Source organism: Micromys minutus, assembly GCF_963924665.1.
Source record: "Micromys minutus genome assembly, chromosome: 4".
In the NCBI taxonomy this organism is placed as follows: domain Eukaryota; kingdom Metazoa; phylum Chordata; class Mammalia; order Rodentia; family Muridae; genus Micromys; species Micromys minutus.
The window spans coordinates 28,045,048-28,060,137 of NC_137973.1; the positions used below are offsets into that span (position 1 = coordinate 28,045,048).

Here is a 15,090-nt window from a genome sequence, read left to right on the forward strand (position 1 = left end):
AGTTAAGAGTAATTTCATGACCAAAGTAGGAATCATTCATTTTCTTCTATAAGGAAATATACTTCAGCGGAGTTGAAGAATACCCAAGGCACAAAGACCTTCTGCCTAATTCAGAGGGTGTATGGAGTGTATCATGGCACTTTCTCATTACATCCTGCTATGCTATGCTATGCTATGCTATGCTATGCTATGCTATGCTATGCTATGCTATATTATGTACTAGACAGGGTTTCTCTGTGCAGCCTGAGATGTCTTGGAACTTGGACTTTGTAGATCAAGCTGTCTTTGAACTCGTAGATATTCTCCTGCCTCTGCTCCTGGAATGCTGAGATTAAAGGCTTGTGTTAACACTGCTCATGGCACATACTTTTAGGATACAAATAGTGTTGTTCAGTGTAACTACAAGTGGTTTCAGACACTGAAAGTGGCCTCTAGACAATAGAGACACCAAAGGAAAAGAATGTTCATCAGATGGTGGTAGGCTTGCTGAGAGCTGGACTATATTACTTTTAGTTGGTTTTCAGCACCAATGGACCTAAATTTTCTCTTGAATGGTATGCTTCAGGAAGCATGGTATATATCTTATCAGAGACCTCAATATATCCTGGCTCAGGAACACAAGCTACAGTAAGATCATGTGAATACAATCACATCAAGGCTGGATGAGGCAATACAGTAAGAGGGAAAGGGTTTCATAAGTAGGCAAAAAGAGTCAGAGAGGCTCCCCCACACCCACTGTTAGGATTCCCCCCAAGAACTCTAAACTACTTATCCATAACATATACACAGACAGCCCTGGTCAGACCCCTAAAGGCTATCTGATCTCTTAGAGCCCCACGAGTCCTGGCCAGTTAATATTGCAGCCCTTGTTCTCCTGATATCCCTCATGTTGCAGAAAATATTTTAAAAAGAACAGAGTTCATTTCCAGTGTGTCACTGATCTAGGATGCATCCTGGTCTTCTCTGACCTGGGCAGTCTCACCCATGTTTGTTCCCTCACTGGAGGGCCCTATAGGACTAACAATATATTTATCTCAGCAGTGGCCATCCTCCAGTTAGTACCTCTAGCAATTCCCTCTCTGCTAGCCTGGAAATCCACTCACATTCCCTTGTAGCCATCTTCTTGTCCCATTGGTGACTACCCTCTTACAATTCCTTTGGTGAGTTGCAATCACACCAGGCCCACAAATCCAATTTTCATGGCGGGCTTGGTGCATCCCACCACTGTACTTTCTCTTGAACTTAACTGAGTCACTTCGTGAAGGAAAACACATAATAAACTCTGATCCAATTTTCCCACCTACACAAGACAAATCATCCTGTATAAATTCATCTCTTATAAAATATTTATAACAACCTGTATGTGTAGAGGATCATCTGTGTCTTTCTCTCCATCTTCCTCCCCCCAGGGCCCTGGCTTTTCCCTCTCTTTCTCAAACATTGTTCCCAACTTGCTTTTTTTCTTGTCCAAGGACAGGCCTCATTTTATCTTGTGCCATTTCCCGATTCTTTTAATTCAGACCACACCTGATTCCTCTGTTTTCTCCAATCCTTCCACCCCTTCCTCCCCAGAGCTCCCTAAAGTTTGAATGTGGGAGTCTGACTCTACTTCCATCAGTTGCTGGATCAAGTTCTCATGGTCTCTTTGGCAATGATTCTCATATGGCTCTGAAACCAAAACACTCAGCAGGCAGAACACACCATTTGAAGGTATATTGTTAACCCATCCTTTCCCGTCATATTTCAAGTGCCTCACGTCATTTTCTATGCCTTCTATGTGCATTTCTTCATTTCCTTTCTCTGTCAATGCAATAGGGATCACTAGCCTTACCCAGACTTTTTCCACTTTCCAAGTAACTGATAACACACAGACTACTAGAAAATGTTTTACTCCCTAAAACAATGCCTGCTTAGGAAACTATTAATTTTGTGTTTGATTGTGATGATAATACTTTCATTATGATGTTATATTTTTATCACTTCTTTTATTTTTTGAGATTATAATATCACTACATAATTACTCATTTTCTTTTTTCCAAATCCTCCCATATACCTCTCCTTGCTCTCTTTCAAATTCATGACCTGTTTTTTATTGATTGTTTTTACATACATGTATGTGCATATACATATATTTCTAAATACAAGCTATTCAGTCTGTATAACAATGCTGCTATGAGTATTTCGGGGGGGGGGGCTGAACATTGATACTGGGTGGCTAATTCATGTATTCTTTCCTAGTCAAGACTAATTCTTCTGGTTTCAGCATTCTTTAATTGCCTCTACTCCTTTGTGTAAGGTTAAGGCTGTATGGTATTTTCCCCATTCTCCTTGGCATGCCCTCTGCTCTCGTCCTTGTTCAGGTCATATTTAGGGAGTCTAGTTAGTGAGACATTATGTGTGTAGCTTCTGGATTTCCTGGGAGACACAACCTCACAGCATTCTCTTTGTGCTTCTAGTTTTTAGAATTTTTCTGCTCCTTCTACAATGTTACTTGAACTCTATGTGCAGTATATGTTTTCTAGATCCATTGAGACTGGGCTCCACAACTCTATATTTTTATCAGTTGTGATTTTTTTCTGTAATAATCTCTATCAGCTGCAAAGAGAAGTTTCCTTGATGCAGAATAATGACTGTAGTTAACAAGGCATAAGAGAAAATAGTTATCTCTTGACAGTGCTTATTGCAGAATAAAATATTTAAAAAAAAGAATAGTATTAAACATTGTTCACTAAGTCTCATGCAATAGTATACTCAAAGCAAACAACATCACATTATAATAATTAAGTTCCTCTTAAATTTTGTGAACACTTCTGCAGAGAGAATAAGAGAAAAATCTAAGAGAAACAAAGCCAAAACAAACAATAACAACAAGAAAAATCAAACAAAAATAAAATGTAATCTATGCCTTAACTTCAGGTGCTTAATTCCCAATCAAAAAATCACAAGTTAAAGTATAAGTTAGTGCAAAGTATATAAGGGGAATTTAGGGGCTGGAGACACGAGTGGTGCTTAAGAACACCTGCTCTTCTTCTAGAGGACACAAATTTGCCTTCCAGAACCCATATCAAATGACTCAAAGCTATTCATAACTCCAGCTCCAAGGAATCCAACATTCTTTTCTGGCTTCTCAGTGTATTTTCATGCATGTACACACACACACACACACACACACACACACACACACACACACACACACAGAGAGAGAGAGAGAGAGAGAGAGAGACAGAGACAGAGACAGAGACACAGAGAGAGAGAGAGGAGAGGGAGGGAGGGAGGGGAGAGAGATTCACATATACATGGAAATAATAAAATAATCTAAGTGAATTTTAAAATGACAAATTTGATAAAGAGATTGATAAACAGAAGAAAGTGAATAGGAATAAAGAGATGATTAGGTTGGTAAAGTGGTTGCTATAAAACCATGATGACCTGAGGTTAGATCCCCACCTTCCATATACAAGCTGCGGATGGTACTCCACATGAATACTCTAAGTACTAGGTAAAATAATAAAAGAATGACCAGAACTTACTGGTCAATTCGTGTAACCATTCATACAGCTCTAGGTTCATGGAGAGACTTTCTTTCAAAAACTAGAAAGTGATAGAAATAGAGGCCTGACAACTGTTGGGCTCCACATACATTTGAACATGTGTACATGAAAATGTATATCCACACATGCATACATGGATGCAAAACAATAAGTAAGTAAATAAATAAATTTTTCAAGAAGAAATATAATGAAAAAATAACTTAAACACAGGAAATGAAAAATTAAAAATAATTCTCTGTGAAAAGCTTTGTAACTAGAATAAATCAAAGAAAAGGCATAATATCTAAGATTAAAGACAAAGAATTAGAACATTTAAGCAAAATAGAGTATAAACTAATGAGAAGAAATGAATGAATCTTCAAAACATTTAGGAAACTATGAAATGACTAAATCCAAGAATCATGAATGTAGAAAAAAAATAATTTTATTCTGAAGGCATAGAAACTATTTTCAGCAAAACCATAGCAGAATATCTTTAAAATCTGATGAAAAGAGGGCAATCCAGTTACAGGAGACATAGAACTACAAAAAGACCAGATCAAAACATAACTTCCCTCATAATATTATAATTTAACTCCTAAGTGTGCAGAACAAAGGAAGTAGAATAAACATGACAAGAAAGTATAACTAAGTCTTATACAAAAGCAGGCTGGTCAGGATACAGGCTTTCTTCATCAGACACTTTAAAGGCCACAGGGACTTGGAATGATGCATTTCAAGTTCTGAAAGATGCCTACCAACCAAAACGACTATGCACCGTGAACATATCTGTCATCATTAAAAGAAGTATAAACCTTTCCTTGATTAAAAACAGGAAAAGGAATTCAGTCAGCTCTGTAGCAGATAATTGCAGCAATGTTTTGGAATGAAGAGGCAGAAAAGGACTCTTGAAGTCACGGAATAAAATAAATCACAGTAGGATAATAGTTAAGAAACAGAGGAATGAGAAAGCTCCAAATACCATAACACCAACAAAATGGCAGGAATTGGTGCATCCTTTTTAGTAGTAACTGATTATTAATGATCTAAATTTTCCAATTAAGCAATAAAAATAAGAATTTACTAAAAAGTAATATCCATCCATGTGTTGCCTGCAAGAAGGACACATTATCATTATGGACAGACATTACTTTGGGCTGAAAGAATGGCAACGGGTATTGGTATTCTTGGGCTGGGAACATCACTCAGCAGATACCAGCCCATGCTGCTTTTGCAGAGTCATAGGTAAGGGGAGAGTGGTCTGCCACAGCTAAATGTGCGTGGAACTCTCATGAGAAAACCGACAACTCTGTAAGCTAAGTTTAAAAACAAAACTAAATAAATTAGCACCCAGCCTAAGGTAATAAGGCTTACTTGGTGTATCAAGCCCAGAAACTTGAGAATGCAAAGACTGTATTTGAAGACAGGACCAAATACTAGCCACTAGTTGTAAGTCATGTGTCAAAATAGATGTGAGTGAATGTGATAATATTAGGTGAAGTAAGTCAGACAGAAAGACAAAATGTATGGTGTTTTCTCTCATTCATGTGACTGCTGTGAAAAATAAAATATGTGATTATCATATGAGGATCAGGTTTAAAGCTAAAAACACTATCACATTTGACCCCATTGTGAAGCTGGCATTTCAGCAGAGAAGGAGGTGGGGAGGAGAGCTGAGGGAAAAGACAGAGAGAGGAAGGGAGGAGGGAGGGAAGGTGGGAGGGAGAGAGGGAGAAAAGAGAGAGAGAGAGAGAGAGAGAGAGAGAGAGAGAGAGAGAGAGAGAGAGAGAGAGAGAGAGAGAGAGAGAGAGGAAGGGATTGGGATATATCTATCTGGAATTAAGTAGACTTAAAATACAACCTGAGGGTTTGCCAAGAATATCCAGAGGCCAAGGTGGAGAGAACAAGAGGCTGAGAGGTAAATTAATGAAAGGTGAGCTGTAAGGGTAAGAATTTTTAGACTTACATTTCCTATTTAGGCTGTAGTTGCTTTGGAATTTATGATGAACAGGAGATTTCAAACTGTAACTCTTTTATGGGCCCACTTTGAGCTACCCAGTCTGCAGATGCAAATTATACCAAACCGTCTAGTGCAAAATATACGGAATGATATGTTTTGATGCCTCTAACTGTTACGGTGTCTAAATGTTCAAATTTTTAGGAGTTTCTACAGTTTTTGGAGGAAGGTAATTACAAAGGTGGATCCAGGTCATATATGATTGTCTTTTGGGAAGAGTAAATTTGCTATGTTAGGAGATACCCGTTCATATCTTCTTACTTGATAAAAAAATAAAAATAAAGCAATAGTAACCTAAGGTGCATTAGCAGACATCAGTTTTATATTCTTAATTGATGAAAACAAGTCAATAGTAATTCTAACTAGAACACACTAGCAGAGATTAGTTCTTCTGTTCTTGGTTGAGGAAAATAATTTATTCTGTGACCAATTTGAAAAAAAATGTTTTAATTGATGAATGTTAAAAGAATTTATAATTTGGATATCTTTGATAGCACTTCATGGAAAGTTTTACATAATGGCATTCTGATATTTTTATAAGTTATTAGTTCTGATAAAGAAAAATGCTAAGCAAATATGAGACTCAATTGCAGTGCACAAGGCAAAACTAAAATACTAACATCTGATAGGCTCAAGTCCTATGAAACATGCTATAACACCCAAATCAGAGTTGTGTCATTGCTTCTATGCGATTCTGAATCTGGTAATCATGCAGCCCTTCTTGCTCTAGCAAAGGCTGGATTAATGACTCAGTGCTTAAGAACACCAGGTGTCCCTTTAGAGGACCTAGATTTGATTTCCAAAATCCATATACTGGCTCACAGCCATATGTAACTCCAGTTCCAGTAATCTACCACCCTCTTTTGGGTTTCTCAGGCAGCAGGTAGTGCACTGATATTCAGACAAACAAAATACCCATACATATAAAATAATGCAAAAGTTTTTTTTAATTATGATATGTAGAAAGCAATCCTTGCTCATAACCCCGATTTAACATGCAAGTATGGAATATGGTGAGAAAGACCGTGGAAGGACTTGCAAGGTTTTATAGAAGCACACCTTGCCAAATGCTAGCTTAAGATCTTCAAGCATTTTATAAGCATGGCTATAGAAGTTAATGGTCAAGGCACTGAGATGGGAGAGGGTGTTGGGAGAGGGAGCATCTTCATGGAGGCAGTGGGAGGGTGAGGGGGAGAGGATTGGGGGAAAGGGAATAACATCTGAAATGTAAATACAGATAATATCTAATAATAATAAATGAGAAGTTGTTAAGAGTCACAAAAAAGCTCGAGACATCAACACAGATAATAGAGGACCTGGGGTTACACCCAGAGTGAGGTTATGTTACTTAGTAGGTAGAGTTTCTGCCATCCTTCATCCACACAAATATTATTGAAAATTTCCTTCCTTTATTTACTATGCCACATTGCTTGGGTAATGAGAAAGAGATAATTTGTAGTTTTAATGTCCTAATATTTTTGGTTTATAAAGACCTGATTCATTCTAAGCTGATGTAAATGACTATATATCACCCCTAAAAAGTGAGGTGAAGAGTGAAAGGTTAACTTCCTGCTGTCACTCCTTTGGCAGAAGCTGTTGTATATGAATGATAAGTGGGTGGCAGTGTTTAATATACAATTGATGGATAAAGGATTGGGCTGTTAAAGTCTTTAAAATATCCTTGATATCTGTGTTTTTTTTCTCAAGCACAGACATGATTTATACTCCATATTTGATATATTTTCATAATATTATAGAAATGCTTTGGTCTCAGTGGACAGTAGGGCCAGTGAAGAAGATCACCTCTGGGTCCCAGGAATTAGTTTTCCTGCCCATGAGCAGGCCTTTTCAAGTCCCTACAGTAGTGTGAAATTGAGAGACTTGGAAGGTGTTTGAACTACACAGGGAAAGTCACCTGGGTGACTGGGTAGAACAAACTTCTTGGCCAATCCATAGGGTAGATATTTCTGTTAAATCACTCATTCTGCAAAAGGATGAACTATCAACATCCAATGCCTTGGACAACTTGATGGAGCAGGCTGAGTCCAGTGTATACAGGGAATGTTCCTGCCTTCATGGAAAGTCAGATCTGAGTACAGATAGAGTATGTGACATGGGAGGTACAAAGCACTTTGGGATGAGCTGTGCACACTGAGTGCTGAACCAATCAACATTCAAATATCAGAGGAGGTCTGATAACCAAACAATCCAGACTGGCCACTTGGCTCAGGTGAAGGATGATGTGGGGGGGGAGGGGGCAGATGTTAAACATAATCCAGAAAATGGACAGGGGGCAAAGGAAGAACCAGAAGAGAAATGAGGAGTCAAGTAGAGGTGGAGACAGTTGGCTGTAGAGGAAGCTGACTACAGAGGAAGCTGACTAGTTAGGTGGTTGGCACAGTTACCCACAGAAGAGACGTCAGATAGAGCTAAGTTGGATTCAGCCAGCAGTCTAGTATGAACTACCTCATACGTGGTTCTTGTATAAACCAGATACTGTGACTTTTCTACAACACACGTGGATGATATCAAACACAGACTATGTGCTCCAAAGCCACCCATGCTCAGTTTGGCTAGGTAAAAGAGCCACTTTGGGGGCCAGGGAGTTGGCTCAGTGCTTAACAGCCCTTTCTCTTCTAGCAGAGGATCTGCCTGATTTTGGTTTTCAGCATTCATATGGTATCTTAAAGCCATCTGAAACTCCAGGTTCAGGGGATCTTCTACTCTCTTTTGACATGCTTTGGCACCAGGCACACATGGAGTACATTTACATGCATGCAGTCAGACATTCATACACCATATATGTTCAATAAAATAAATAAGCCTAAAAATATTGTTGAAAGACCCAAATTAATGGTGAAAAGTAGAAAATGATTTATTCAATTGTTCAGATTGGAGAGGTGGACAGAAAGACACAAGACAAACCCTGCCCCAAGTCTATCTGCCTTAACTAATTTAAAGTTTAAATATCTGTTGAGGGATATGCCAACTAACCAGGCCTGGTCAAAGTGTGTCCCTCATTGTCTGGTCTGTAATGTCATCCTGTAAAGCATTAAGCTCGTAGAATTGTGTGAAGTATCTTTCTGGAGATACAAGTCATACCTCTGGCCAGGGCATTTTCTTTTTCTCAGCATGAGATTCTTGGAGAAATTTTCATGTCTTTGGGATAAAATTATTAAGTCTGACAGACAGATTGAAAGGCACAAATGGATCTTTACAATATTTTGTTGGTTTGTTTGTTTCTATCAGGCTTTTGTGGCCCCACTAACAGCGCTGATGTAACCATGAGGAGATTTTATCTGCATAAGGAGCAGTGAACCTGTAGTTCTTTGATTCTTCATCAAAAGACAGCAACTGCCCTCTACTGTTCACACAGGAAATGACAGACTCTTACCGTAAAAGAGGACCTGTGGGGGAACAGGATAGTTCTGTTCCTGCCCAGTGCCCTGTAATCTTGGGATTCCAGTTTCAAAAGTCAGCAAGCCAAACTAGAGTAGCTGTGAATTGAATAGAGTAATAGAGTAACATTGGTTATCACACCCAAATTTGTTTCTGGCCTCTGTGCCCACACACAGGGGAGAGAGGGAGGGAGAGGAAGAGGGAGAGGAAGGAGAGGGAGGAGGAGAGGGAGAAAGAAACTTCCAGGTTTTTGTTTTGTTTTGATTTTCTTCTTTCATATATTACATCTCACCACAGTTTTTCCTCCTCTCCTCACAGTCCCCATGACACAGATCTTCTTTTTATCCTAGATCTACTCCTCCGTTTCCCTTTGTGTTGGACATAGATATGGTTATGTGTATTACATGCCACGGTATTTTATATGACTCTGATACTGTCCAGGATTTCTTCTCTATGATTATTCTTATTTGATCATAGTCAGATACACATTTAGACACAAACATCCGAGCACTTTTCTGTGAGGATGCTGCCTCAGTCTCATCCTTCATGTTGTGTGTAAAACTGAGATGTATCAGGAATGACTGATTTCCAGTACATGTTACCATGTGTGTTTCTGGGTACTATGTATGTTTTACCTATGTAGCTCCACGCTCTGTCACTAAACTAAATCCCTCAAAATATTTTTCACTTATTTTTTGAAGCTGGCTGCAATGAATGGATAATCCCATATAGATTTATCATCCTTTATAATCCTTCTGCCTTAACCTTCCAAAATGTAAAGAATTTGATTTTGCTAAACCCCCAAAGTCTCTTTCCCTTATATCTCTGAAAGCTAGTGTCCTGCCCAGTGACCTAACTCAAGGTCTGCCTATGATGACTGTTTCTAGAGACACTAATGACATTTTTCGTCCTGGCAACAAGCCATGCTTTGAAATTATCTCACTGCATGTGCACACATGTGATGTCATTCTCTCTGCCAGATTGCCAGCGGCCAAACTTACAAATCCTTGGCAATCAATTTTTACCTTTGGCTTACCAAATATCTCTGAATATTTTCAAAATTCGGAACCCATGTATACCCCACATGTACCAAAATTCTGTTAGACACATCCCAGGGAACCCTGAAGCCCCTCTGAAGTTTCCCCTTGCCTTCTGTAGTCAGTTTCATGAATGCAGACCCTCTGATTATGAGGCAAAGCTAAAAGAGAGTCAGAAGGATAAACCAGAGACATGAGCCATATTTGTGTTCAATAAATCATAAATGTAATTTCTTGGTGACCTTTAGTAATTATAGCGTCATGCCAGGTATCTGGAATATGAACTAGATCGTTTTCACCACTCCTTTACTCCAATATTTTATGTCCTACTAACCCACTCACACTTGACTTTATGTTTTGGTTTCATCTTATCTGCACTAGTCTGTCATCTGAAACCTGTTCCTTAACCCTTTCCATTTCATGCATTTTCTCTTAAGTTTTATGTAGAGCAGTAAAAGGTGAAATACCAATGCATGTAAATATGAGGGGGAGGGAGGGGGATGGGAAAGGATGCTTACATGGGGGAGGGCACTGGACAACTTTTCTTAGGTAACTCTTAGAGCAGGCACCATCCTCAGTGAGCACTCAGTGGTACTCAAAGAAGAATGACTGAAGTGATGTGGTTAGAGAATATGTTGCATGAGTTTGGAGATCTAACCATGTGGAAATGTGTTGCAATGTCTGTGGGAAGAGTTTTTCTCTTGTGTGTGTTTGGTCTATATCTATTTGAGGTCAGAACATGTTTCCATGTTTGGCACTAAATATTGTGGATGTCAAGAAGGAAAGATAGATTAAAAATAAATATGCAGATTCAATACACAGCACTGTTTCTTTGAAATAGTTTAAAGAAAATCAAGTGAGCAGAATAAGAACAATCCAGGGCAAAGCCTTCTCAGTGATTGATGAGACAAAATATGCATTAAACACCCTTGTCTGTGATCCACTCCGGTGAAAGAAGAAAACCCCTGGCTTTTCAAAGTAATTGACACCAAGTGGCTTCGAATACATTTGTACCAGTGTGTTCTGTGTATATTACAGCTACACACACACACACACACACACACACACACACACACACACACACACCCTACATACTCAATCACAAAATTAGGCATAATTTAACTATAGACCTATTAGCCAGTTTTTTTCTGTGCTAGTTCCTGCTTCCTACTGAGAAAATAATGGCAGTTCAGCTAGACACTGATGCGTACACACACAGCCAGGTAATGGGGTTAAAAGGTATTTAATGAGGGGAAGAATATTGAACATGCACTTGTCTCACCCCCTACCCCTTACAGCTGAATCCTGGGTCATGAAAAGATGAGCCATTCAGTGAGACTTTGGGCAATGTTGAGAGGCTCAGGAACCCTTGAGGATGAGGATTTAGGTGGTGCAAGGGGGGAAGATTAAGACTGAGGTAACAGCATGTGTATCACAAGGCAATGGGACTCATAAGCAGGACTGAAAGCAGCTTCAGCATCTGGTAATCAGGTCTCCGGGGATGGCTGTGGACAATATTACTTCTGCTTGGTCTTCTGCTGGTATGGTGATGGAGTGACAGTTGAGGGGCAGGGCTCAGGAACAACAGGGTGGCAGGGCTCAGGTGCCTTGGGGTGGCAAGGCTCTGGCACCTTAGGCTGGCAGGGCTCAGGCACCTTAGGCTGGCAGGGCTCAGGCACCTTAGGCTGGCAGGGCTCAGGCACCTTAGGCTGGCAGGGCTCAGGCACCTTAGGCTGGCAGGGCTCAGGCACCTTAGGCTGGCAGGGCTCAGGTACCTTGGGGTTGCAGGGCTCAGGAACAGGGTGACAGGGCTCCTTGGTTTTAGGAGCACAGGGTTCCTGAGGTGGTGGCTGGCAAGGCTGTTTCACCTGCTGCTGGTGCAGCTGAGGGGGTACGGTGCAGGGTTGCTTCTGCTGATGGGAACTCATGATTAGATAGCACTTGGTCCTGGAAAAAGAAAAGACAATTTAGTGATTCACTGAAAGAGAAGGTAACCTCAACATCAAGTCAACTTAATTTCTGTCCCCTTTAGAGAAAAGATCCCCTCTTCAGGATGACTTCTACACTTAAAAAAAAAAGCATGGTGTGATAATTTCTGGACTTTTTAACGATGATGAACAGGAGAGTGGATTGCTCTGGTCCATCTCAGTAGTTCTCCCTGGTCATGTTTTCTACCTAGTTGAAGAAGCTCCAAGGCATATGTGAAAAGAGCAAAGCATAATGACACATGCATATAAAAATCTCACACTAAAATCTATGCTAACCGACATATAAATAATACTTTTTAAAAGGCAAGGACGTATCTCAATAAAGCTGGTTTCCGATAGGCTTGTGAACATATCCACCAGGGCATCTGGAAAGTGGTGTCACCCAAAGGCAGCAACATACCAACCTCCTTGTCAAATAAGTCGCTGTATGACTTTCATGAGGACTGCATGTGAGTCCATGCCCATATGCTTTTGCCTGTTTAGTTTCTGCTCTCATGGCTTCCTACAGATTTTCTCCATTTTTGTCCCTGCCTATCAAGAGCTCTCCCATCATATTACATTGTGCTCCCACTAATGGGCAGTCCTTGAGCCAAGTCTCCCTACCATTACTTCTTTCAGGAGCACTGTCTATGCATGGCATTTCAATTTCACATGTCACCTTCTCTGCCAGACTTTAAGTATTACCAATATGCTCCATATTGGCTTAACAGTTGCTTTGGAATATCTTTTTTAATGACTGAATTTTCTATATTGATGTGCCTACCAGTAAGTACTGCAATAACTCTGAAAGCTGTCTGACATAAGCCTTAGCCTGTATCCAGCTGTGTGCTTCAGTGAGCATTTGAGTGGATCCTTCCTTCCCCTGCCCTGATCTCTGATCCCATGGCTTGCTACTAACATGGCCAAACGAACAATCTCTCAAGTTCCCAGACCCAAACTGTGCTATGAATTGAGCAAACAGTGACTCTGTCCTCTAACTGTCAGAAACACCCCACATCAGCTCCGTCAAAGGAGGATTTCAAATCAGTTGCAAGCAGAGACTTACCTGATATTCAAAGAAGAGCAGGCTCTGTTAGCGTGGATTCTGTGTGAAGGCAATGGGTAGCTGGCTTTTTATAAGAAGAACACCTCCAGGAAATACACTTGTCCCTGATGCTCTGTTTTCCTTTCTTACCAGTCACCTATGACTCACCCTCCTCCCCTAGTTCGCCCTCTGACTCAGCTTTTGTGATGGAAACCGCCCAGCTGACATAATGACACTGACAGTTTGACAATGATGTCACCTGGGTTCCCTATCACCCTCCTCCTCAGGCCCAGGTGTCATGCTTATGTTGTGAGAGGGTTAATGAGCTGGCATGGAGGAGGTTTGAAGTGGTCCAGACACCTGCTGCCTTCCTTAAGGTGGCTTATCCTGGTATTCTGTATGGAAGAACATGGTGTGCCTGTAAACAAGAGAAGGGGAAAGGGGAGATGGGGTGGGCACTTGCTATCTCTTAGTGAAGGTTTGTGCGGTAGACTCAGAAGTATCATAGACTTTACTAACTGTGTGGATGATTTATAACTTTATGCACACTTCTTACATTTTCCCCCAACTCCATAGAACTATACACATTAAAAATTATGTGCATACCACCCACAGCCCCACCCATTTCTGGTTGGTCCCTAAGCTGGGAAAACCTGCTTTTGCTTCCTTACCACACCTTCCCCACATCTCCCCACAACCTGATTCTGAAATTTCCAACAGCTAAAGCTGATCAGTTTTCCAGGGTAACCTTTCTTCCCACCCCACCCAATCATCTGTCTGTGGCTGCTTCCTTTTTTCCAGATCAGTTGAATTCTTGCCCACACCTGAAAACCTAGAAGCCTTTTGTAACTACATTCATCCTAGTGACAACAGGAGAGATTTGGATGGCTCTGTGAGGAGCCAGAAAGAAGCCCGGGCCTGCCTTGTGGTGGGGCCCTAAGCTGTTACTGAGATGAAGCTGTGAAGTAAGAGTAAGACTGTGCTTACAAGGCTCTGAGGATAAACAATAGCCACTTCTAAATCTGCAAAAGGTAGAGGGGTTATGAACTGGCATAAGAAAGGATAAAATAACTCCAACAGCTGACCTGGGAAGTATGGGTTTTAAAATTTTTGTACAAGTGTATATAATTGTGTGTGTGTGTGTGTGTGTGTGTGTGTGTGTGTGTGTGTGTGTGTGTGTGTTCTATCTTCATGCACACTGAAGAGGGAATCAGATCTCATTACATATGGTTGTGAGGCACTATGTGCTTGCTAGGAATTGAACTCAAAACCTCTGAAAAAGTGATGAATGCTTTTTAACACTGACCAATCTCTCTAGCCCCACAGGTTTTCTCAAGCCAGCAATCCCAGTGGTTGAAAATGATGCAGTGTCTCCCTCAGAGAGGTTCCACATTTACCATGGAAGCTCCTGGGACAGAAATATTATACTGTTAGTATTTGTTGGAATGAAGAAATATAAAGAAGAAACACATATCACCATGGGAATATCAGTATTCGAACAGGCACAGAAATGGCCTTGAGAGCCCTCAAGGGTACTGATTCAAAGAAGGCAGGAAAATAGTATAGTTCATGAAACCTCCAGACTGTCAGTGTCTGAGAGAGCAATGAAAATGCCATGATGCTAAAATGACAGTTTTAGATTTGTTTATTTAATGTGTATGAGTGTGTTACCTTCATGAAATGTATGCAGGGACCACAGATGTATGAAGAAGGAATCCATGTAACTTATATGAAGGATGGTGGTGAGGAGGCAGGTGGGTGTGAAAACTGAACCCAGGCCTTCCACAAGAGCAGCAAGTGGAAGCAATTATTAACCACTGAGTCACCTCTACAGACCCCAGAGACTATTTTTGAGCACAATGTGGCATCAATAATAGTGTGGGAGTTTGGTGCCTGCCCATGAGATGGCTCCCATGCTGAGCCTGTCACTGGATAATCTTTCCTTCAATCTCTGTTCCATTTTTGTCTCAGCAGCTCTTTAAGTCAGGAACAATTCTTTGTTGAATCCATCCCTCCACTGGTAGTCCTTTCTATCTATTGGAGGTGGTCTCTTCGGCTTTCACCCAACACTGTTAGGCATTTTGGTTAGGGTCAT

At 40.5% G+C, this 15,090-nt stretch overlaps 1 protein-coding gene across 3 annotated transcripts in view; it reads right to left on the reverse strand.

Moving 5' to 3' along the window:
• The window catches only part of LOC308420401 (uncharacterized protein), a gene marked incomplete at both ends in the record, with an annotated part of 28,570 nt that extends 16,659 nt beyond the window's left edge, over positions 1–11,911 (reverse strand). The window contains 2 exons of one of the 3 annotated variants that reach the window (XM_080916408.1): positions 11,304–11,668; positions 11,786–11,911. In XM_080916408.1, coding sequence (XP_080772534.1) covers positions 11,501–11,668; positions 11,786–11,911 — 294 coding nt within the window. Of the gene's footprint in view, positions 1–11,303 lie in introns of those variants that run through there. The other 2 variants (XM_080916409.1, XM_080916407.1) reach the window with 2 other exon arrangements.
• Positions 11,912–15,090: the final 3,179 nt, after the last annotated feature.